The 23,277-nt window shown below is 39.9% G+C and overlaps 2 protein-coding genes across 2 annotated transcripts in view; both read right to left on the bottom strand.

Annotated features, from left to right (window-relative positions):
- The window catches only part of LOC119498157, a 74,036-nt gene that overhangs the window by 45,514 nt on the left and 5,245 nt on the right, over window positions 1-23,277 (bottom strand). The window contains exons 6-19 of the mRNA XM_037786723.1: window positions 22,674-22,811; window positions 20,895-21,032; window positions 20,680-20,805; window positions 20,223-20,375; window positions 19,779-19,874; window positions 19,563-19,646; window positions 8,378-8,515; window positions 8,163-8,288; window positions 7,706-7,858; window positions 7,262-7,357; window positions 7,039-7,131; window positions 5,929-6,040; window positions 5,618-5,745; window positions 4,269-4,684 (exon numbers count right to left, since the gene is read on the bottom strand). Of these exons, the coding sequence (XP_037642651.1) occupies window positions 4,269-4,684; window positions 5,618-5,745; window positions 5,929-6,040; window positions 7,039-7,131; window positions 7,262-7,357; window positions 7,706-7,858; window positions 8,163-8,288; window positions 8,378-8,515; window positions 19,563-19,646; window positions 19,779-19,874; window positions 20,223-20,375; window positions 20,680-20,805; window positions 20,895-21,032; window positions 22,674-22,811 (1,997 nt within the window). The remainder of the gene's footprint in view (window positions 1-4,268; window positions 4,685-5,617; window positions 5,746-5,928; window positions 6,041-7,038; window positions 7,132-7,261; window positions 7,358-7,705; window positions 7,859-8,162; window positions 8,289-8,377; window positions 8,516-19,562; window positions 19,647-19,778; window positions 19,875-20,222; window positions 20,376-20,679; window positions 20,806-20,894; window positions 21,033-22,673; window positions 22,812-23,277) is intronic.
- On the bottom strand, window positions 11,715-13,629 carry LOC119498179 (uncharacterized protein CXorf38 homolog). The gene is made up of 4 exons (XM_037786764.1): window positions 13,498-13,629; window positions 13,129-13,278; window positions 12,800-12,994; window positions 11,715-11,936 (listed from the first exon to the last, which is right to left on the bottom strand). Exons 1-4 carry the CDS (start codon window positions 13,612-13,614, stop codon window positions 11,826-11,828), a joined length of 573 nt encoding a protein of 190 aa, XP_037642692.1. The 5' UTR covers window positions 13,615-13,629; the 3' UTR covers window positions 11,715-11,825.

Raw genomic sequence — 23,277 nt, 5'->3', positions numbered from 1 at the left:
TTACGTAGTCTGATCTGCCCCAAATTTCTCAGCTATGATGGTGGTCCAGGCCTGAGATCATTTTCATGTCAATATAGACTCATAGCCCTGCCCCAAAATATTAACCACGGCCCTTTAATAACTCATGAAGCGTTTGTCGTAGAGTCTTGTGGGAGGCGTCATTGCTCTCATCAGAGTTCCGGTTTCATTGTGCCTGGCCGCGTCAATTGGCATCCCGCCAGTCCCCCCGACGCGCGGGAAGGTGCCGGGGCCCGTTCATCGCTGCTTGCAGCTTTAATTCTTATTTATTGACTTCTTTAACAAAATAAAAGTAGCAAGAAATCAAGCAGAATACAACATCATCTAATAGTAGGCAACTTAAAACTGAAACTATTAAAGGTACAGTGTGTAGGATTTGGGGGCAGTACCCCTCCACTCCTCCCTTTTCCAAGGCTGCAGTAAGGTGAGCCGCTGAGTGCAAAACCGTGGTTATGTTGTTCGCCTCGCTCAGAGGCCATCCTTACCATAATAAAAGTACTTTAGGTTTTGCACTCTGCGACTCACGTTACCACAGTTTCACAAGAGATCTACAGTGGCCTTCAGGTAACGTAAAAATGCGAAAGGCTCTCTCTAGAGCCAGTGTTTGGTTTGTCTGGGCTACTGTAAAAACACGGTGGATCAACATGGCTGACTCTGTGAAGAGGACCCGCTCCCTATGTAGATATGAGGGGTTCATTCTAAGCTAAAGAAAACACAACAGTTCTTATTTTCAGGTGATTATACACTAAGGAAAACATAGTTGTGAATATTATATTCCATCTCTGCTAATAGATTCCCCAAAATGTTACACACTGTTCCTCTAAGTTCTGAAAATATCATTAAAAAAAGTTCACAGATTCTGAGAAATCAATTTTTTATGATTCTTTTCTCTAGAACACTTTCTAAAAGTAAAAAAAATTGCATTATCATTTTAATTGGGACTTAATTGGGAATAATGCTTTTACAAATGGAAAATTAGGCTACATTTTTTATATAGCATTTCAATTTTAAAATTTGATTTAACATTTGAATATTGTCCACTGTACACCGCTGTACAGTGGACAATGTCAAACAGCTTTTTTATTTTAATTTTAATATGGTCATAGAATGCCCAAAGGAGTGAAAATGAAAATGCAAATTGGATTATTGCATTTTCATTTAGATTTTTACTCAAATAGCACATACTGTACATACAGTATGTGGAACACCTACATTGACTCCTGAGCTATAGTAATCATACATAATATACATACAGATATGAATAAAAGCAGATACAAACCAGTAGTTAAAGTTACCTTTAAAGCATCTTTTTTTAACATTTTATGTATTTTTTTTTATACTTCTTAATCCTCTTAAAACTGGCCTCTGCGAGTGAGATATTTAGGAGGATGAAGATCTGAAGATTGATGAGTAGAGCAAGAATGGACCCGAGAATTTGCTGAACTGCTCAGAAATGTTTCCTTCACCAGAAAGAATCTTATAAATAAAAAAACAACAACATATATATATACTGTACATATCTGAGAAATATTGATGTCATAAATAGTAAGAATCTGGAGTTTCTGAAATATAGGAGCAGAGATGTGTGACTGATCGGGTTGCAATCCCAACAAAACATTTCTGAAGGACCAGTATTTTATGAAGATTAATAAAAGTATTCATCCAAACTATATAACTATAAGATATATAGGGATGAATTAGACTGTAATAAAGAGTAAGGGGACAGTTTGTGGTGAATGAAAAAACACTGGCGTAGTCGAAAAACGTTGTATTAGTCCCTTTTATTATGCCGGCCTCCCAAAGTGCAATGAGCGCTTAATATTTACAAAAGGTGAAAAAATAGAAAATAAGCGATGTACAAAAACATCAAATAGTACTGAAAATTGAGTTCCTCAATAACTCCATACTTTTCTGTCAGAAACAGGCAAAAAAAACAATCCAAAATGCAATCAGTAAATTCACTGAGTGTTACCTTCTCTGTAACCACTTCAAGATCAGACTGACTTTAGCTGGCCAAGATGACCCCCTTTTAAACTAATAGCCCCTCCCCTGGGCGTAATACTTACATAGAAAAATAACAATTAACAACATTCTTCAGCAGAGAAGATATTTATAGCCCCTTTAACCTAGGCATATTTTACATATAAATTCTATACCTCTGTCTAATCATTCCCCCTAAACCAAAACAAGTTAATTTGCAACAAAATCACAATTAAAAATAATAAACATATTTATGCTGATCACATGACATCAAAAACGCGCGAGAGCGCCCTTTTTAACAGGGGGATTTGTTACGGCCCCGTTTCAACCGTCAAACCCATGAATGGGACATGACAGGATGGACAGACAGCGTTTCATCAACTGGTGAGTGAGAATAATGTTTGTGTGAATATATGCATATAGGAAACAGCAGAACAATCAAGTGTGCACCTTTGGTCGCACAACTGACAAACAGTTTAGGGGAGAGGGATGTGTCGCGATGTGTTTTAACTTCGGATGTGAAAACTTGCAGATGCCGTTAGAAGCACCGGAGGACACAGAGGTTTTTAGTTTGATGCCTGAAATAAGGTCTGTGTTTAACACAAGCTGAAGAGATTTTAATGTTTTGTTCTATGATATAAAATATATCAATAAATATCCCACTCGTGAATTATGAAGCCGTTTTGTGTCTTATAAAAGGTGGTTGCTAACAAGTGGCTAAATGAGACTACTAACATCATCACGCCGGTTCGTCCTTCTTTACAGCCCCGTGGTGTATACTCGTGCTCATGTGACCGTGGTGTAGTTCGTTTATAGCCTAACATTAGCTTTTTACTTCTGGTGATTGCATTTACACTTCAAAAATCATAGAAGATGTTCATTTGTGAACAAAACATGTAAGCATCATAAACTCTGTGGCAACACATACAACCACAGTCATACATACAGTAAATCCGTCTTTGTGAATTTGGCACATTTTCAGCATTGCACTTGGTCCCGGGAGGTCAGCTCACACAAATTTGAGGACAAGCTTCTTGTTGAGGGTGTTCTTGGGCTCTGGCATTTGTTTGTAGTACAAAAATTCTCGTTGACTGACCTCCCTGTTCACATGTGTCAGCACATCCAGGATATCAGCCTTCTCCGGGCTGCACAGAAAACAGAGGAAGCATGTTACAAATTATAAACCTTGCTCATTGTGGGTCTGAATACAACAACATCATCATGCCCTCTTACATCAACAGCGCAGCAGATACATTTGAAAACACCTAAAGTAGATTTACAGAAACAGCGACGGATTAATGGTTCCTAATCAGGAAAAGAGGAATATTAAATCTTCCTTTTTTTCAGAAAAAAAGGAAGATTTTCGCTATCAAAAAGTGCATTTTATAATGGACAGGGTATCTGCACATTTTTAAGTACAAATTGAATGACTATTAAGATCTTTTTAATATCCCTAAAAGGAAAAACAATAATAATATTACTGTGGCAAAAGAAACACAAACTAGACTACAGTATAAACCTTACTGAGTTTTACTGAATTTGAATAACTGAAATATTCAGTGCACAATAGCTTACATAACAATCTTCTCAACGGAAATAAAACTGTATGGCGGTAGACCCAGTCCAATGGAAAACAATGTCCCCCTGCATTTACCATCAAATCAAACCACAGCCAAAACAGGGATGCAAACTCATCAGGGGTGAAAAAGGTGACAAAGATTTTTTTTTTTAAATATCATCTTTAAAATGTGGACTTACAGTTGATTTTAGCATGAGGTTATAGTGCTCTCGCTACCAATGTCCGTCGCTCTGATTCAACAACATTGAGCTGAAAAAACGTGCATGTAGGTTGAAATTCAACCGTGGTGTTGTTCTGTCAGAAGATGCAGTGAGTAGAAGAGCTGAGTTAGGAAAAGTAACTAACTAACTAACTTAAGTCTGCTAGCTGCTAGGCTAATTCATGCAGTGTAAAATGCCACAGGCATGCAGGAAGTGCCCTGAGTATTGTAGCAACAGAGACGGCCTACATTTCCCATCATGCCTGCCTAGTCCTGAGTGCTGGATTGAGTGGTTAAAGTTTGCTGCTTTATGTTCCAAAATGCAAATGTTACTTTTGTTAATGTTTGTAATGTGATGTGTCTGTTCAGAACATGGTGGCTTATGTTAGCACTTGGGATTTTTGTGCTGGTTTATAGTTTTAAGCATGAGTGAGATGTTACATTTCTTGAGTACAGCTGTATTATGTTTCGGGTGCATGCAAGTGCTCTCACCTTTCTGCTGACCTTGTCAGCTGCGTGCACAGCTCCTGGATGTAGACATAGCCTGTGACAGGGTTTCGAAACGACCAGCTCTCTGGCAAGGTGGCCATGCCCAGCAGGAAGTCATCATCGCAAGGCACCGACTCGCGGTGCACACGACCTTCATCTTCCTCCAGGCGGCCCCGTCTGTCCCCCTCCTCCTGTCTTGGCCTCAGGGGATGTTGCATGGATCCTGAATGATCTGCGGACACGGGTCCATTCCGGTAGACGGTTTCCTGACACGCTTGGATGAAGAACAGTTTGGGCTTCCCTGCCAAGGTGGGAGCTCCTCTGCTGGTGAAGGGCTGTGTCAGTTCTCGCAAGTACACCTTCTGCCCTTCAGTCCCAAAGACACATCCCTTTAAACCATGGCTAAGCACGCATACCACCTAAGATCAGAGGCAGACATATTTTTTACAAATTAAGAGAGAGAGAGTAATCAAGTGTTAAACATGAGGTGATTTTGAATGCGACAGGGCTCTAGACTGCAACCAAAATGGTCACATATGCGACCTTTTTTTGGGATTGTGCGAGTAAAATTTTTACCTAGTCGCATTTGTGCGAGTGCATGATCATTACTATTTTGGTAACACGTTAAGAGCGTTGGATATTGCAGAAGAAAGCAGTCCTTTTTGTTCCTCACTGGCGCAGCCTTTCTCTCCCCTCCTGCACTCTCCTCTGTTCTGTGTAAACCTTTGCGCGTGCTCATACGCCGCCCCTACCTCACGCGCATCACACACTGCAGGGCGCCAAAGTTTTGCTGTGTTCCAAAATGAAGCGGTCTACCGCTGATTATTTTAAAAAAACAAATGAGGAGAGAAAGGAGGAAGCTGGTGGTGAGGGAGAGTCTAACAGAGGTGCCGACTCAGACACCACCGATGATGAATGTGCAACAGGCACGGAGAGACTGGCTGACAGACAGGTGAAGAAAAACAAGTACCACTTTCAACCACAATGGCTAACAAAGTACCCGTGGTTACGGTACGAGGGATGGTTACACCTGGCATTAAAATGTGAATGAAACAGCTAGCCTGGCTCTGTCCAATGCAAACAAAATCCGCCTACCAGCACCTCTAAAGTTCACTAAATAACATGTTATATCTCAGTTGTTTAAGCTGTACAAAAGTGTATAAAAAAATTGACAAGTTGTGGTTTTATGTGCTGGATTATTTCTTGCTGCTGGCAGTAGCTTCATATTTTCCATACAGACATGAGAGTTGTATTGATATTCTCATTTATTATTTCCAAAATGTCAAACTATTCCTTTAAAGAGTAAAGTATATACTGAGATTACAGCCCTGAAGGTGTGTGACACTGCTCACCAAGGCATCATCATCAGAGAAGTTCCTTGAGCCCAGCTGTTGTAGTTCACGTCGCATGGCTCCTGCAGTCAAGTTGTTGTGTGTCACTACGTCAAAGCCGAGGCGGGTGAACACGGTACGCAGAGCCCCTGTGTCACATGAAAGAGAGATTGAAACATGCTGGTAGATTGTTCTTATTATATATCATCATATCATGTGTGATACGTATTAACTTTGAGCATCCTTTACCCTGAATGTTGCTAGGTAACTAATAAATAAACAGTATATAAACAAATCAGATGACATGGCTGTTCAAATACAAGGATACATACTCGCATCCTGCCGAGACCCTGGTCGATTATACAGGCTTGGTCCCAGGAACTCCTCATTATTGATGATCACACACAAACCATGTGGTTTATGAATCATGGCGTAGCAGTTTATCTAAAGGGCACAAGCACATCCACATAGACGAGTCATAAACATTAATGTTCTAATAAATGAAATGAGAGGTATTTGTGGGAATGGTTATGTGATCAGGAAGAGAGGAGGACTGTCAATTAATAAATCAACTGTTTTTTTATTGTAGTATCTGTAAATACCTTTTTTTCTTTTTTACATTTGAAAAAAACTGTGGGTGTGGGTGTGCGTGTGCTGTTTGGATTTTTAAGTTAAACTTTACTTGGATTTATTTATATATTCTTTTGCAATGTTGCAATGCTACACAACTCTTTTCACACATTTCTGTATTCTAGTAGATCTTTCCTTATTGTACGTACATTTCTTATTTTTATTTCACACTTGCTTTGGCAATGTAAATGTTTCCCATGCCAGAAAAAGCCCCTTTGAATTTAAACAGAGAGAGAGAGATAGAGAAAGTTTGGATTGACAAAAGTCACACAATAACACAAATAAACTAACTAACTGACTAACCCTCCCCCCCCCCCCCCCCCTGTTCTGCGGGATAAAATTGTTGTTTTTTTCAAAGGAGTCTGGTGGCTTTGAAATTGGGCATAGCTAGGCCCAATTCAAACCCAATATCAGGAAAGTTCACAAAAACTTAAATGACAATATTTCAAATTTGGAATCTAATTTCTAATACTTTTTAGATGCTTACTATTATGTACATAATACCCTAACATTAGATAGGCTATTGTGGATTTAGGTTTCCAGCATATTCAAAATACATAGTCTAAATGCCTGGTATCTGATAAACATGCACACGTCTTATATAAGCGGCAGCTGAACTTGGAATTCCTTTTTAAACAAAACAAGGACTAGATTTTTTCCCCCCATAAAGCAGGAAGGGATCACTTCACAGCTAGTATGAATAAAAGGAATAATAATCGTCCGATAACTCTTTAAAAGTATATAATGGGCATGTGAGTATTGTCTTAAACAGAACAGAAAAAATGTGAAACTATGCTGTAAAAATGTCTCACCAATTTATCTTGTTCTTGCTGAGCCATCTGTATCTTCAACTTATCCAGCTCCATCCTGGTGACAAGATGTTCAGTTTCCCTTTGAGCAATAGCCTGAGGATGCATTCACACACACATAATCACATATATATACAGTACATATACATCTACTGTATATACTGAATTAGCATGATTAAAAAGTTTGAAAAGAGAGTATTTTATAAGTGTGTTTCGTGTGTCTTACAAAAAGTATATCTTCCAGTTCTTTTTCATCCTTAGCCCGATATTTTTGAGCCTCGATGTCGTCAAGCAAGATCAGTCTAAAGTCAAGGTTCTGAATCTGAAAACAGAGCGATACAGAGCATAGTATAAGCCTTCGTATTACACTCAGGTCCTGGGTTTAAAGTTTAAGTTTAAAGGAACAATCTGTAACAAACTGTGACTTTCTTTACTTGCAAAATTGTCTTTAAATTAACAAACATCATACGTGTGATTCATGGCGCAATTCAAACAAAATAAAAAAATTATTTGTCACTCACCGTTGACTACCGTTCATATTTTTTCCAAAATAAGGTCCCATGGTGGGCCACCGGAAGGGGCCGGACTTCGCCTCTCTATTAGCTCATTATTTGTTTTGTATATAACTATAAACTAGATTAGCACAGGAGAAAAGTGTGAAAACACACACCTGATTGATGACTTCAGAAAGGTTTTTGAACTTAGGATCATGTCTTGCCAGCACCTCGCCCAGTTCTCTGATTCGATTAAAGTAATCGTGCAAATCCTTTTGCTCCAGCTGGTTCCTTGGTGCATGCATGATATCGTTTCGCACCTTGGAAACCTGCACACAGTGGTTAAAAAAAAGACTCATATACTGTATATGTTAGTAAGTATAAAATAGGGATTTGATTCCAGTTTATGAATGCTTCCTGTTGACAGACACTCCTGTGATACCACACTGACATTTCATACACTTAAAGTCCTGTGACAACATTAGAATAAATACAGATTAATGACAACAGTTGTATTCTTGTGTAACTATAGCTATAATGACATTTAAAATGAGAGAGACATCCAACATGTGGTTATTTCTATGTGAAGGTTAATTTTATGTACAGTTTTTGTGTGTTCAAATAAACATTTACCTTGTCAATCAATCCACCAAGCTCAAACTGCTTGAAGTGCTTGCATTGATTCATGAGACACAGAAGTGCAGCGATGTCAAAGTTACCTACTGAATTATGGTTCTTATGACCACCCGGCATGTACACCTGAAAACAGAAGAAAGGCATTATTAGTGTGTTAATCAATCAGACCAAAGCAACTTTACATTAAAATAAATGTGACGAAACAAACTTACCTTAGCCACTTCCCATTTCTTTCGGGACCACAGGTGGGGCTTACTGTTCAACCACATCACCTTTCCATGCTGACTGGTGTGGTTGGTCAAAATCACATCTCTCCAGCGAGAACACACGTCACAATCTAAAGGAGGAATCTGCAACCAGCAGCAGGAAATTAGAGTCACATTAAAAATATATATATATATATATATTTTTTTTAAATAAAAGCTCTCAAGCGTTTTTCTGTGGACAGAATCCCTTCATTTGTTAGAGTTTTTATTCTGAAAAAATAAAAATGGCAATGTAGCAGCGCACCAGCAGCAACACTGTGTGTGGACACACCACACAAGATGCAGCAGTTCAGCGAAGTGACATTGGGACACACCAGGAACGTCAGGAGCGCGTGGCGGCTGCGTCGCATGGGGGCTGCGTGATACACGCGTCGGACGTTCACACCAGCTGCATTTCAGCTGCGTGTCTGCTGCTGCTGTCAGCCCTTTCTGTCTACATAGAGTTTGCCTTTTAATTGCCATTTCATTTCATTATAAATATCATTTATATTTATTTTAGACCGAGAAAGGTTAAAGGGACTGTTTTTAAGAATCAGAAATGCTTGTTAACAGTGACACCTGTGGACGTTAAGTCAACAAAAGTCAGCGTCGGGCTCGCGCTTGCTCGCTCTACATAGACATGAACGAGCATCACTTAAAACAGTGAGGCGACACACGTCAGTTAAAACCACAATATCACTCTATATTTCACCTGCTTGGCAGTAATGTAAGCTGACCACACGAAGGTCTCTCCATGAATCAGTTCTGATCCTGGTGTTGGCTTTTCCTGCTTTAGCCTCCCGACCGCGGTGAGAGGGAAACACCGGCACCCGGTCAGAGACGATAGCGTTTCTCGCTGTGGAGCCCCGTCACTTCACAAGACTGGGAAAACCGTTGTTGCATGCGCGAGCGCACATATGCGAGAGCGCATGGGACACCGACCCGGGTGATTTATACGTGTAAGAAGTTACAAACAGTCCCTTTAATGGGAATTCTGTCCATAGAAAAAAACGCTTGAGGGCTTTTATTTTGAAATGAAAGCAGGAAGTGTTGATTTAAAAATAAGTCTTTATTTTTTTCATCTCAGTAACATATTCTACAGATAGACCTCGAAACTGTATTAAAGTCTTGCTGGTATGATGTTAATATACAGTCAATAGATCACCTTCACTGTCTGTTGTTGCTGTGAGACACACGCTGCAACAAAAGGCTAGACCTCTATTCTCTAGATGAGACGCAGCTGAGACGCGCGTCTCACGTGGGCAGTGTGGTGCTCTAACCTGTTAACAGGGACACTGAAATAAAAAACAACAGGTAACACAGCCACCACGCGCTCCCGACGTTCCCAGTGTGTCCACGGCTCTAGTTTCATTTCAGCTCCCTGGTCGGGAAGGGCTGACTGTGAGGCAATACAGCAATTACTAATGTGCTGGTACTCGTCTGTTTGGGTTACTGGGGACGTGCGTTACGACCGTCATGTAGCCTAGGAGGTAATAATACACTGAGAACCTCAAACAACCCCACTTCAAATAACCCATACTGTCCCTTTAACGCTAAACAGCGTTTAACCTGGTTAAAGTTTACACTCACCCTAAGTTAGCTTTGTGGAAACTTTTTTTTATTAAATATCAACAAAAAAAAAACTTGACCTACACAAAAGCCTGTTACTGGCCTTAGTAACAACGTCTTTTCACCGGTTAACTGAATTCATCACATATGTACAATATATTCATGTTCATACTGTACCTGGTTGGGTCGGGGTTTCCAGTTTTTAAAATCACATGCCACATCACATTCCTTGACACAGTGATCCGGACCGCATTGATTGCCCAGCTCTCCGTAGAATTTTACAATTTCCTCATCGATAAAAGGCTCCATCAATTTCTGAAGATTCCTCAACGCCATAACACCTTTCAACCAATTCTTATGTTTTGGTTCTTTATCAAATTCACGAACGGTCTCCATCCTGATGCAACACTATCCAGCTATTTCCTAAGTTTGTAAAGTTACCAGAGGACAAACTGGTATGACGGGAGGACCCGGTTATCTGAGCCAAACAGGAAGGATAAATATATGGTGTCATATCCCAAACAACACATTGCAACATACAACGCTTTACTTTCGTTTCTTTCTACTGTCACTGCAGGCTACTTGTGTATACTTGTTGTGCACTCAAGTACTTTACTTAAATACAATTTTGAGGTGCGTAACCTGAGCATCTCCTTTTATATTCTACTTTAGGCTTGTATTCCACTACATTTCAGAGGGAATAGTGTTCTTTTTACACTAATAGTTAGTAGTTACTCTGCAGATTAATATTTTATGCACAAGAAATGCTATCAGCTTATATAGATGAAGAAAAGTAACCTACCTACCTACAAGCCCAGCTTCAACTTTCAAATGCTGTCTACACATTAACACATTCACCAGTAGCCCTGACACAGATGCTAGGCTATAATTAACATGATTTAAAGGTTTTATTAACATTAACATTTTTATGTAGAAGAATAATGAATGAATTTAATTTCCCTGGGGGATCAATAAAGTTACTATCTATCTATCTATCTATATATTTTTTTTATAAATAATACATCCACAGAGCCTTCAGAAAGGTGCCAAAAAAAAGTATTGCTTTTCTTGAAAAAAAAAAAATATGATTGTGAATTAATAATTTAAAACATTTCGGCGGGTTTCGGTTTCGGTTTCGGTTTTGTTTATCTCTGCAAACTGTAAAGCAGCATCAGACTGTCGTCTCCAACTAAATCTCAGCCGATAGATCAAACAGTTGAGTATTAACAGGTTGGTTATTTACAGGCGACACTTAGCCTGACGTTATTTGTACAGAATTCTGGATAAGTAATGTCCGGCCCCTGTGTTGGACGGGGGGAGACTGAAGGGACATAACGACAGTCAACCTTAATTTATTAAGGCATCAGGTTTGGCAAGGTCGCAAAATAATTATTAGACGTGTATAAAACAAATGTTTCTATAACAAGACATGAATGCATACGAACTTGTCAAAATTACAATCCAAACATACGTCAAATTGCATTGAAGTTTATGGGATCTTTGGTTTTCTATCCCCCAAAAGGGGGCGCAGCCTTAACCTTTTGCTATGTACCCGCATATGCCGGTCTGATGTGTACCTTTTTGGTCATTACTAATCTTTTTTTGATGGATTCTTTATTTTGTCACTGTATAAGCACCTGGGTAGATTTTATTATTATGGTTATTAACATTATTTTAAGTTAAAGACCGAAATCAAATCTTTCAGTGAGTCAGTCAGGAACAAAACAACGGGTTGTTTTTTTTCAGATTTTTTAAAATTTACATTTTCAATGGCATACTACACATGCACATACGATCTGTCACAACTCCAATGCTCCTCGTTCTCCTTTTCGCCTCTCCCCCCTCCTCAACCTCTGGCCTCCAGTGAGTCGATGGCTTGGAGCTCTGCAGAAAACCTCTCGCCCAGATCTCTGTTGGCCTGCAGGAAACCACCCAGCCTCTTCAGCTGCTCAGTGTCCTAAGGAGGAGACAGAGTCAGTCCAAGTCATGTGACATCTTTCTGTATGTGTAGTGTGTCTAAGGTCCTGTTCAGACCTGGTATTAACATACGTCCTCAGTGATCGGATCACAAGTGGACAGCTCTAAGTAGAGGTGTGAACGCACTCGAGACGCGTTGAAGACGCATTGAGATCGGATCTTTCAGACCACATTCAGAGGTGGTCTGGGCCGCATATGACCACATTCTTCTAGCAGTGTGTACGCAAATGTGTCCTGGGCCACATTAAGGACCGCCTACTCACTTGGATCCGTGGGGTCTCACGGCGCTCCTCATGTGACAGGCAGATGCAAGCACTTGTCTGCCTCGCTGCATGGAAACGACCTCTGTGCTCTACTGTAACTGCATTTTTTTTGCACGCAAAGTGCATTATTATCATATTTTTGGAGATGTGTCGGTGTTATTGTTCCAGTATTTTGTTCCGCTCCCCTCCCCGGCTCTCTGAAGCTCTGTACCCCGCTGTTGCCTGGCAAAAGCAGCGGTGTTGGCGGCACTGAGGTTCCCGGGTACCGCCGGTACATTAAGCTTTTATTTTGATGTTAATAAAATGTTAATAAAATGTACCCGAATTCATGAATATGTAGGATATTACTACTGACATTCATGCGATATTATGTCACAACGTCTGCTGTATTAGCCATGTGTTTCAAACGTGTTTATTTGCATACAGAGCGGGGAAGTGAGATCGGATCACAAGTGGTCACTGGAGACGCATTCTAATGCCAGGTGTGAACAGACGTACTTAAAGCTCTCAACTTCTGATCAGATCACTTCGGTCTGAACATCTATGCGCAATTGCTCATGGACATATTTGTTGTTCACACCTGTGTCTTTGGATCATCTTCAGCAGCAACCAGTAACTCCTGCAGCCTCTCTTGTAGCAACTCAGCCTCCCATTGGCTGATTAAGTCGGCGCTGGTCTCCCATTGGCTAACGAAATCAGACTCTATTCCATCCAGGTCAGCAGAATCCATTCGGTCCAAACCAGAGACACATATTGACAGATCAACGGTCAGCATCTGGACAAACAAAAAATGTGCAACATGGGCACAAACTGTGACGCAAAACAACACGGATGCAGTGAGGACTTCCAGACACACTGGACATACATTCAGCAGCGGCGGCGGCGCACACGCAGACAAAACACGCTCACCTCCTCGATCTGTTGTCCGACTGTGGCCATCTGTGGTACGTGGCTGAACTGCTGCACGAGCTTTTTCACAGTGGTCTGGTAGTGTCTCATCCATTCATCCTTCACACGAAACTCACAGGAATGCAGCAACTCGTTCCTGAAACGGATCACCTGGAACCACAGAAATACAGTCCCACTTACATGAAAAGGATGGAAGGAAAAAACAAACACATCAACCTCCAGCACTGATGCCACCCCTCTCTGGGCCATCCTAACAAATACAAATCTCTTTGTTTTGTATTGAAATTCCTCCAACACAAAAATTCTTATTTTCAGGTGATTATACACTAAAGAAAACATACTTCAAACAATGTGAACCTGAATATTTACCTCTCTCACAAATTTTGGATCCACAGACCGGAAACAATCACAGTAGTTGATCAGGTTGAGCAGAGCAGCGGCGTCACACTGATCTGCTCCCTTCACTTTCCCCTGACCCCGCGGCATGTAGGCCTACAGGACGACACAGAGACAGAGAGACAGACAAAAAGACTGAGACAGAAAGACAGAGACCTTTTCAGTTTGACATGTTGTTCTAAAAACTCAACAAATGCTTCTGTTGGGTTATATAATGTTGCCATTTGAATTTACTTCAGCAGGTGATAGACAATAATTTGACCAAATGGAGTTTCACTTGTTTTAGCAACTAATGATTATTTTTATTATTAATTAGTCTGCTGATTATTTCCTCTATTACTTTATCAGTTTTAGTTAGGGCTGGGCAATATGATGATATACTGTAAAGACATAATTCATAATATGCTCCTTGTTCTCCTTTTCACCTCTTCCTCAAAATCAACCACTCACATAGGAATACAACAATATTATACTGTCAGAGACAGGTCCCCATAGATGAGTTTATCACGTTTTTGACCTACCTGTCAGCTGGACGCATTCAGCGTCTCGATCCCTGGTCATCCATGCTGAGTCCTAAGAGCCCTTTTCAAACAAGCCTGTGATGTAACCAAACATAGAATTAGTCCTGCAGTCAAGTCAATTTTATTTATATACCCAATATCACACATTTACCTAAAAGGGCCTTTACAATCTGTACAGCATAGGACACCCTCTGACCTTCCTAGTACCACACAAAAAGAGCAATGGAAGAAACCTCAGGAAGCGCAACTATGAGGAATCCAACAGGATGGACAGACATGCAAAAGACATTGTGTGTTCATGATAACCAACATAATGAAATTACAGTATAGACGATCCGGATGACAAAATTGATACACAGAATGTGAACAGAGGGCAGTCACTCACCCATAACATTTAATATAATATATCATGTCATAAGTAAATAACTTCATCCACACATCACCCATTGCTATTGCCCCTTTTTGCTTATGATAAAACAGTCTAATGTTTAAGGCAGGGTTGTCAAACATACAGCCCAAGGGCCCACTAGAGGACTTTACAAAGTGTGAAAAATGCAGAGAAGTCATTCTCAGTTAGTCCACAATCTAGGACAGCATGGAGCAGGTAGACGCTTGTAGCTGTAGCATAAAGGCTGTCAATGCAGATAAAAACTAAACCTGCATTATCTGATATTTTGGCCACTTGGGGGCAGCAGAAACAAGACAAGTTGTTAGGGTGAGAAAACACCCATGATTTTCAAATGTGTGGAGGATGTGGGGACCATAGACTGTATAAAATATGGACGTACTCTGAGTGACGTCACCCATAGGTTTCTGAAGAGAAAAAATGAAGCTCAAAGTGGGCAGCTCCATCTTGGTCGCCATCTTGGCAGTGACGACCGGTGACTACTCCGGCTAATCCAAAAATGTGCAAAGAGGTGGAGCGTGGATGGACCTGAGGCCATGGATGTATAAAGAAAACTGGATACAGCGTCGGAGGCGGGGCCCCGTTCATTCCTATGAAAGTTGCTCAGTGGCGCATGAAGTAAAAAAGGGTCAACTTCCGAGCATAGATAGATAGATAGTAACTTTATTGATCCCGAGGGAAATTCAAGTTTCCATTATCACAATTTCATAGTGCAAACATGTTCGTAAAAAGGCACAAGTTAGTAGTACAAAGTACAAAGTATAAAAAATCTACCAGATATAAAAAAAGTAAAAATAAAAATATGAATATAGTGCAGGGTAACAACTGAGATACTATTAAAAATGTGAATATAGTGTAGAAGAGACTGTTAAAAATGAATATAGTGCAAAAAGTTATATAGTGCTGGAAAATAAAATATAGGAGTTATAGATTTTAAGATATCCCGTGACGGACACGGACGTTGTAGTACCGCTGTTTGGCCACGATGAAATCTTGCATCAAAGCCCGGCGCACTTCTCTTGAGTAAGCCTCAAGTGGCCATTTGATGAACTGTAGTTTTTGGAATTCCGCATTAGCTTCACTTCTCAGCACCAGAGGTTGCCACTGGGGACCTGCGCCAATCTTGCACCAAGCCTCATGACTACATGGCTGAAGCACTCCCTGCTCAGAGCAAGCGTTGAATTACAGACATCAGAATCATAACAATTGCGCCACCAAAAGGCAAGGTGTATCTCTTTTGCATATTCCCAATTATCCTGCGAAGCTCAGTGACCTGTTCATTGTCTTTAGGTTGGTTCTGTAAAAGAGGCTAAGATTTTTCCTTTCCTCGTGATGCTCAGAAACGCGTTTCTCCAGCTCCTCCACTGTGCTCCTGATTGCCTGAACAGCATCCTAAGATGTAAATGAAACATTTATATATAGAATTAGCATGGTTAAAGAAAGAAAGCATGTTCCAAAAGAGAGCAAATTTTAAAATGAGTTTCGTGTGTCTTACATAAAGTAGATCCTCCAGATCTTTTTCACGTTGAGACTTGAGATTTTCTTGTGCCGCCATATCGTCAGGCAAGATCAGCCTATAGTCAGGGTTCAGCATCTGAAAACAGAGCGGTACAAAGCATAATATAAGCCATCGTATTACACTCAGGTCCTGGGTGGGCATTTAAAGGAACAATCTGTCATCCAAATGCAAAAAAGATTTGTTAAAATTTTTGTTCTTGCCAGTTGGTCATCCCACCAACACAATCTCCCCAAATCTCAAAATCAACTGACAGGTCTTTGATACGCTAGAAACAACAAAATCTGAGTTAATTTTCATCAATGCTAGTGGCATGGCACTGTGGATGGCTAAGTCAGTCTGTCAATCCACCACTTTGTACCAGATTGAAATATCTCAACATACAGTATATATGGTCCCCAGAGGATGAATCTCATGGTGCTTACACAAGCCATTATTTAGTCAATTTTAATCGAACTCTGGTGCGGTTCATTACCTGGTGCGGTTCGTTTGGGCAGTTGTGAACGCAGTAATCGTACTCTATGACCAAAACAACCGGTCTGAGACCACTTGCGAGAGTTCGTCTCGGACGGTTTCCAAGCAAACCCTAGTACGGTTCGATTGCAGTAAGAACATAATCTGACCCAGTTGCAGGATGTGACCCAAAACGCAGGGGATTATGGGTTGTCTGCGCGGACATTTGTTGAGATGGACACAGGTAAACGACAAGTTAACATGAGTGGAAGAGGACTGACGTGGACTTCTGCAGAAGTCCGATGTTTGCTTGACATCTGGGCCGAAGCAAACATACAAAATATGATAAATAAAGTCCACAAAAATAGTGATTGGAGTCATTGGAGATAAACTAGATCAGTGTCGAGTCAAAGTGAAAAAACTTTGACAGCGATATATCAAAGTCCGCGACTCCCTGCATACATGTAGAAGTGGAAATTCTACCCCTAGCACCATTCACAAGGGGACATTTTTGGCTTTTAGTGAAATGTCTTGAAAACTAAATTTGTAATTTTTAAATTTGTACAGACATTCATGGTCCCCAGAGGATGTATGACTTTGTTGATCCCCGCCTGACTTTTGCTCTAGCGCCACCATGGTGTTGACGTTTGTGCTTTTTGAGTGAAATATCTCAACAAATATCGGATGGATTTCTATGAAATTAAATGATCCCTCAACTTTTTTCATCTATCGTCATCATCAGGTAATTTTTTATAAACCGACCCTTTTGTTTATGAACAAATACCTGCAAAACTAATGACATTTCCATCAGCATCAACTGTACTTTATGTTTAGTTCTAATTAGCATATTAACTAACTCAAAATCATCGGTGGTAATCTAATTTGAGTACCTAAATAATGTCTAATACAGTGATACAAACCACAAAATGCTACCACACTGATATTTTATGCACTTAAAGTCATAGGAGAACATAAACATAAATGCAGAATATAGCCCCAAGCAGCAGTGAGCGGGTTTCAGGCTTCACAAAGCCACAAAGTCACTTCAGCTGGTTTAATTCTGTCTAAAGAACCTGGCCTGTATGTTAAAGTCATAGTGCCGCCATAGTTTCACAGACTTCTTGAACCCTAATTAATGAGAACAGCTGTGGGCCTACTGTTTTGTAACTGGCCATATTGACATTTAAAATCAGTGACTGCAGAGAAAATTTGAGACATCCAACATGTGTTTATTTCTATTTAAAGGTTAATTTTATGGACAGTATTTGTGTGTTCAAATAAACATTTACCCTTTCACACAATCCACCAAGCTCAAACTTCTTGAAGTGCTTGCATTGCCTCATGAGACGCAGAAATGCAGCGATGTCAAAGTCACCAACTGAATTATGGTCCTTATGACCACCCGTCATGTACACCTGAAAACAGAAGAAAGGCATCATTAGTGTGTTAATCAATCAGACCAAACCAACTTCACATTAAAATAAATGTGACGAAGCAAACGTACCTTAGCCACTTCCCATTTCTCTCTGGACCACAGGTGGGGCTTACTGTTCAACCACATCACCTTTCCATGCTGATTGCTGTTGGTCAAAATAACATCTCTCCAGCGAGAACACACCTCACAATCTAGAGGACTCTGCAATCAGAAGCAGGAAATTAGAGTCATATACATATATATATATACACACAGTATATATGTATACATATAAATATATATATATAAATATATATAAATGTATATATATAAATATACATATAAACATATATGTATATGTATATATAAATATACATATATATATATACTATATATATAGTATATATATATATAAATATATTTATATTTATACATGACGACCGTCATGTAGCCTAGGAGGTAATAATACACTGAGAACCTCAAACAACCCCACTTCAAATAACCCATACTGTTCCTTTAACGCTAAACTATGGAAACTTTTTTTGCCTCCTATTATATATCAAAAAACCTTGATCTACACAAAAACCTGTTACTGGCCTTAGTAACAATGTTTTTTCACCGGTTAACTGAATATAATTCATCACATTATTGAATGAACCCTGATAATATTTAATGAATGCTGAGAATATTGAATGAAATCCTGAATATATTGAATGAAACTCTGATAATATTGAATGAAATCTGACGTCATCACGGCGCTGCTGCCATCTTGTGTTTTAGGTCATTATCAGTACAGATGTTGGTGCTGCTAGACGTGTGTGTCACTATGTGCGAGTCAGCACGAAATCTAGCATCAGTAATCCTAAATAATGAGGAGTTAATTAACACCCTGGTGAATGTGTGTACCACAGGCCAAAATAATACTGGTAAACATATTCAATATCGTTCTACAGATGAAGAGTTTATTCACTTTTTCATCTAGGAAGAGTAAAGCAGAACTCAACTTGTTCACTAAAGTTGGAAAAATATTGACAGATTTGAACTTCCCGGATCAATAACTTATAAATGAAATGTTGTTAAAACACCAACGAGGGATCTTTCTAACCGTAGTGAGGCAGACAACGAGCTACAACCTCATTTAAATCACAACGAGCCGTCCTCTGAGCTGGACACATAACATTGGTCTCTTAATACATCCATAGTCTGTATGCACGGCCGGCTGTGAGACGAGTGGTCAGGGACCGTCTACAAAGTCTAACGCCGAAAAGAGTTGCTACAATAACATTCAATAACTTCACTATTATACAGTGTAGTGATACCAAAATCACTTCACACATCATCAACGGTCTATTCCTGGTTATACTTATGTGGGAAAAATGTGCTTTTGCATAATTTTGGTGAATTTATAATGGGAAAAATATTACATTTTACATAGGCTATTGTGGATTTGGGTTTCCAGTATATTCAAAATACATAATCTAAATGCCTGGTAACTGATAAACATGCACACGTCTTATATAAGCAGCAGCTGAACTTGGAATTCCTTTTTAAACAAAACAAGGACTAGATTGTTTTCCCCCATCGAGCAGGAAGGTATCACTTCACAGCTAGTATGAATAAAAGGAATAATAAGTGACCGATAACTCTTTAAAAGTACATATTGGTCATGTGAGTATTGTCTTAAACAGAACAGAACAAATGTGAAACTATGCTGTAAAAATGTCTCACCAATTTATCTTGTTCTTGCTGAGCTATCTGTGTCTTCAACTTCTCCAGCTCCATCCTGGTGAGTTGACATTCAGCTGCAAGAGCCTGAGGATGCATTCACACACACGTAATCACATATATATATACAGTACATATACATCTACTGTATATACTGAATTTGCATGATTAAAAAGTTTGAAAAGAGAGTATTTTATAAGTGTGTTTCGTGTGTCTTACAAAAAGTATATCTTCCAGTTCTTTTTCATCCTGAGCCCGATTTTTTTGAGCCTCGATGTCGTCAAGCAAGATCAGTCTAAAGTTAAGGTTCTGAATCTGAAAACAGAGCGATACAGAGCATAGTATAAGCCTTCATATTACACTCAGGTCCTGGGTTTAAAGTTTAAGTTTAAAGGAACAATCTGTAACAACTGCGACTTTCTTGACTTGCAAAATTGTCTTTTAAATTAACAAACATCATACGTGTGATTCATGGCGCAATTCAAACAAAATAAAAAAATTATTTGTCACTCGCCGTTGACTACTATTCATATTTTTTCCAAAATAATGTCCCATGGTGGGCCACCGGAAGGGGCCGGACTTTGCCTCTCTATTAGCTCATTATTTGTTTTGTATATAACTATAAACTAGATTAGCACAGGAGAAAAGTGTGAAAACACACACCTGATCGATGTCTTCAGAAAGGTTTTTGAACTTAGGATCATGTCTTGCCAGCACCTCGCCCAGTTCTCTGATTCGATTAAAGTAATCGTGCAAATCCTTTTGCTCCAGCTGGTTCCTTGGTGCATGCATGATATCGTTTCGCACCTTGGAAACCTGCGCACAGTGGTTAAAAAAAAGATTCATATACTGTATATGTTAGTAAGTATAAAATACGGATTTGATTCCAGTTTATGAATGCTTCCTGTTGACAGACACTCCTGTGATACCACACTGACATTTCATGCACTTAAAGTCCTGTGACAACATTAGAATAAATACAGATTAATGACAACAGTTGTATTCTTGTGTAACTATAGCTATAATGACATTTAAAATGAGAGAGACATCCAACATGTGGTTATTTCTACGTGAAGGTTAATTTTATGTACAGTTTTTGTGTGTTCAAATAAACATTTACCTTGTCAATCAATCCACCAAGCTCAAACTGCTTGAAGTGCTTGCATTGATTCATGAGACACAGAAGTGCAGCGATGTCAAAGTTACCTACTGAATTATGGTTCTTATGACCACCCGGCATGTACACCTGAAAACAGAAGAAAGGCATCATTAGTGTGTTAATCAATCAGACCAAAGCAACTTTACATTAAAATAAATGTGACGAAACAAACTTACCTTAGCCACTTCCCATTTCTTTCGGGACCACAGGTGGGGCTTACTGTTCAACCACATCACCTTTCCATGCTGACTGGTGTGGTTGGTCAAAATCACATCTCTCCAGCGAGAACACACGTCACAATCTAAAGGAGGACTCTACAACCAGCAGCAGGAAATTAGAGTCACATTAAAAATATATATATATATATTTTTTTTTTTAAAATAAAAGCTCTCAAGCGTTTTTCTGTGGACAGAATCCCTTCATTTGTTAGAGTTTTTATTCTGAAAAAATAAAAATGGCAATGTAGCAGCGCACCAGCAGCAACACTGTGTGTGGACACACCACACAAGATGCAGCAGTTCAGCGAAGTGACATTGGGACACACCAGGAACGTCAGGAGCGCGTGGCGGCTGCGTCGCATGGGGGCTGCGTGATACACGCGTCGGACGTTCACACCAGCTGCATTTCAGCTGCGTGTCTGCTGCTGCTGTCAGCCCTTTCTGTCTACATAGAGTTTGCCTTTTAATTGCCATTTCATTTCATTATAAATATCATTTATATTTATTTTAGACCGAGAAAGGTTAAAGGGAATGTTTTTAAGAATCAGAAATGCTTGTTAACAGTGACACCTGTGGACGTTAAGTCAACAAAAGTCAGCGTCGGGCTCGCGCTTGCTCGCTCTACATAGACATGAACGAGCATCACTTAAAACAGTGAGGCGACACACGTCAGTTAAAACCACAATATCACTCTATATTTCACCTGCTTGGCAGTAATGTAAGCTGACCACACGAAGGTCTCTCCATGAATCAGTTCTGATCCTGGTGTTGGCTTTTCCTGCTTTAGCCTCCCGACCGCGGTGAGAGGGAAACACCGGCACCCGGTCAGAGACGATAGCGTTTCTCGCTGTGGAGCCCCGTCACTTCACAAGACTGGGAAAACCGTTGTTGCATGCGCGAGCGCACATATGCGAGAGCGCATGGGACACCGACCCGGGTGATTTATACGTGTAAGAAGTTACAAACAGTCCCTTTAATGGGAATTCTGTCCATAGAAAAAAACGCTTGAGGGCTTTTATTTTGAAATGAAAGCAGGAAGTGTTGATTTAAAAATAAGTCTTTATTTTTTTCATCTCAGTAACATATTCTACAGATAGACCTCGAAACTGTATTAAAGTCTTGCTGGTATGATGTTAATATACAGTCAATAGATCACCTTCACTGTCTGTTGTTGCTGTGAGACACACGCTGCAACAAAAGGCTAGACCTCTATTCTCTAGAAGAGACGCAGCTGAGACGCGCGTCTCACGTGGGCAGTGTGGTGCTCTAACCTGTTAACAGGGACGCTGAAATAAAAAACAACAGGTAACACAGCCACCACGCGCTCCCGACGTTCCCAGTGTGTCCACGGCTCTAGTTTCATTTCAGCTCCCTGGTCGGGAAGGGCTGACTGTGAGGCAATACAGCAATTACTAATGTGCTGGTACTCGTCTGTTTGGGTTACTGGGGACGTGCGTTACGACCGTCATGTAGCCTAGGAGGTAATAATACACTGAGAACCTCAAACAACCCCACTTCAAATAACCCATACTGTCCCTTTAACGCTAAACAGCGTTTAACCTGGTTAAAGTTTACACTCACCCTAAGTTAGCTTTGTGGAAACTTTTTTTTATTAAATATCAACAAAAAAAAAACTTGACCTACACAAAAGCCTGTTACTGGCCTTAGTAACAACGTCTTTTCACCGGTTAACTGAATTCATCACATATGTACAATATATTCATGTTCATACTGTACCTGGTTGGGTCGGGGTTTCCAGTTTTTAAAATCACATGCCACATCACATTCCTTGACACAGTGATCCGGACCGCATTCATTGCCCAGCTCTCCGTGGAATTTTTCAATTTCCTCATCGATAAAAGGCTCCATCAATTTCTGAAAATTCCTCAACGCCATAACACCTTTCAACCAATTCTTATGTTTTGGTTCTTCATCAAATTCACGAACGGTCTCCATCCTGATGCAACACTATCCAGCTATTTCCTAAGTTTGGAAAGTTATAAAGAGGAACAAGAGGTATGAAGGGAGGACCCGGTTACCTGAGCCAATCAGGAGGGTTAAATATATGGTGTCATATCCCAAACAACACATTGCAACATACAACGCTTTACTTTCGTTTCTTTCTACTGTCACTGCAGGCTACTTGTGTATACTTGTTGTGCACTCAAGTACTTTATTTAAATACAATTTTGAGGTGCGTAACCTGAGCATCTCCTTTTATATTCTACTTTAGGCTTGTATTCCACTACATTTCAGAGGGAATAGTGTTCTTTTTACACTAATAGTTAGTAGTTACTCTGCAGATTAATATTTTATGCACAAGAAATGCTATCAGCTTATA

Source organism: Sebastes umbrosus, chromosome 12 (genome assembly GCF_015220745.1).
Source record: "Sebastes umbrosus isolate fSebUmb1 chromosome 12, fSebUmb1.pri, whole genome shotgun sequence".
NCBI classification, from domain to species: Eukaryota; Metazoa; Chordata; class Actinopteri; order Perciformes; family Sebastidae; genus Sebastes; species Sebastes umbrosus.
The sequence above is the reverse complement of the archived record's forward strand: the minus strand, read 5'-3'. Positions and strand labels throughout refer to the sequence as shown.

Bases quoted from the DNA above. Each gene is read 5' to 3' on its own strand.
- LOC119498179 (XM_037786764.1), bottom strand. From the start codon at position 13,614: ATGCCGCGGGGTCAGGGGAAAGTGAAGGGAGCAGATCAGTGTGACGCC. The intron at 13,279-13,497 runs GTAAATATTCAG...CTGTGGTTCCAG, and splicing joins ATCCAAAATTTGTGAGAGAG to GTGATCCGTTTCAGGAACGA. The intron at 12,995-13,128 runs GTGAGCGTGTTT...TTGTTTGTCCAG, and splicing joins TCGGACAACAGATCGAGGAG to ATGCTGACCGTTGATCTGTC.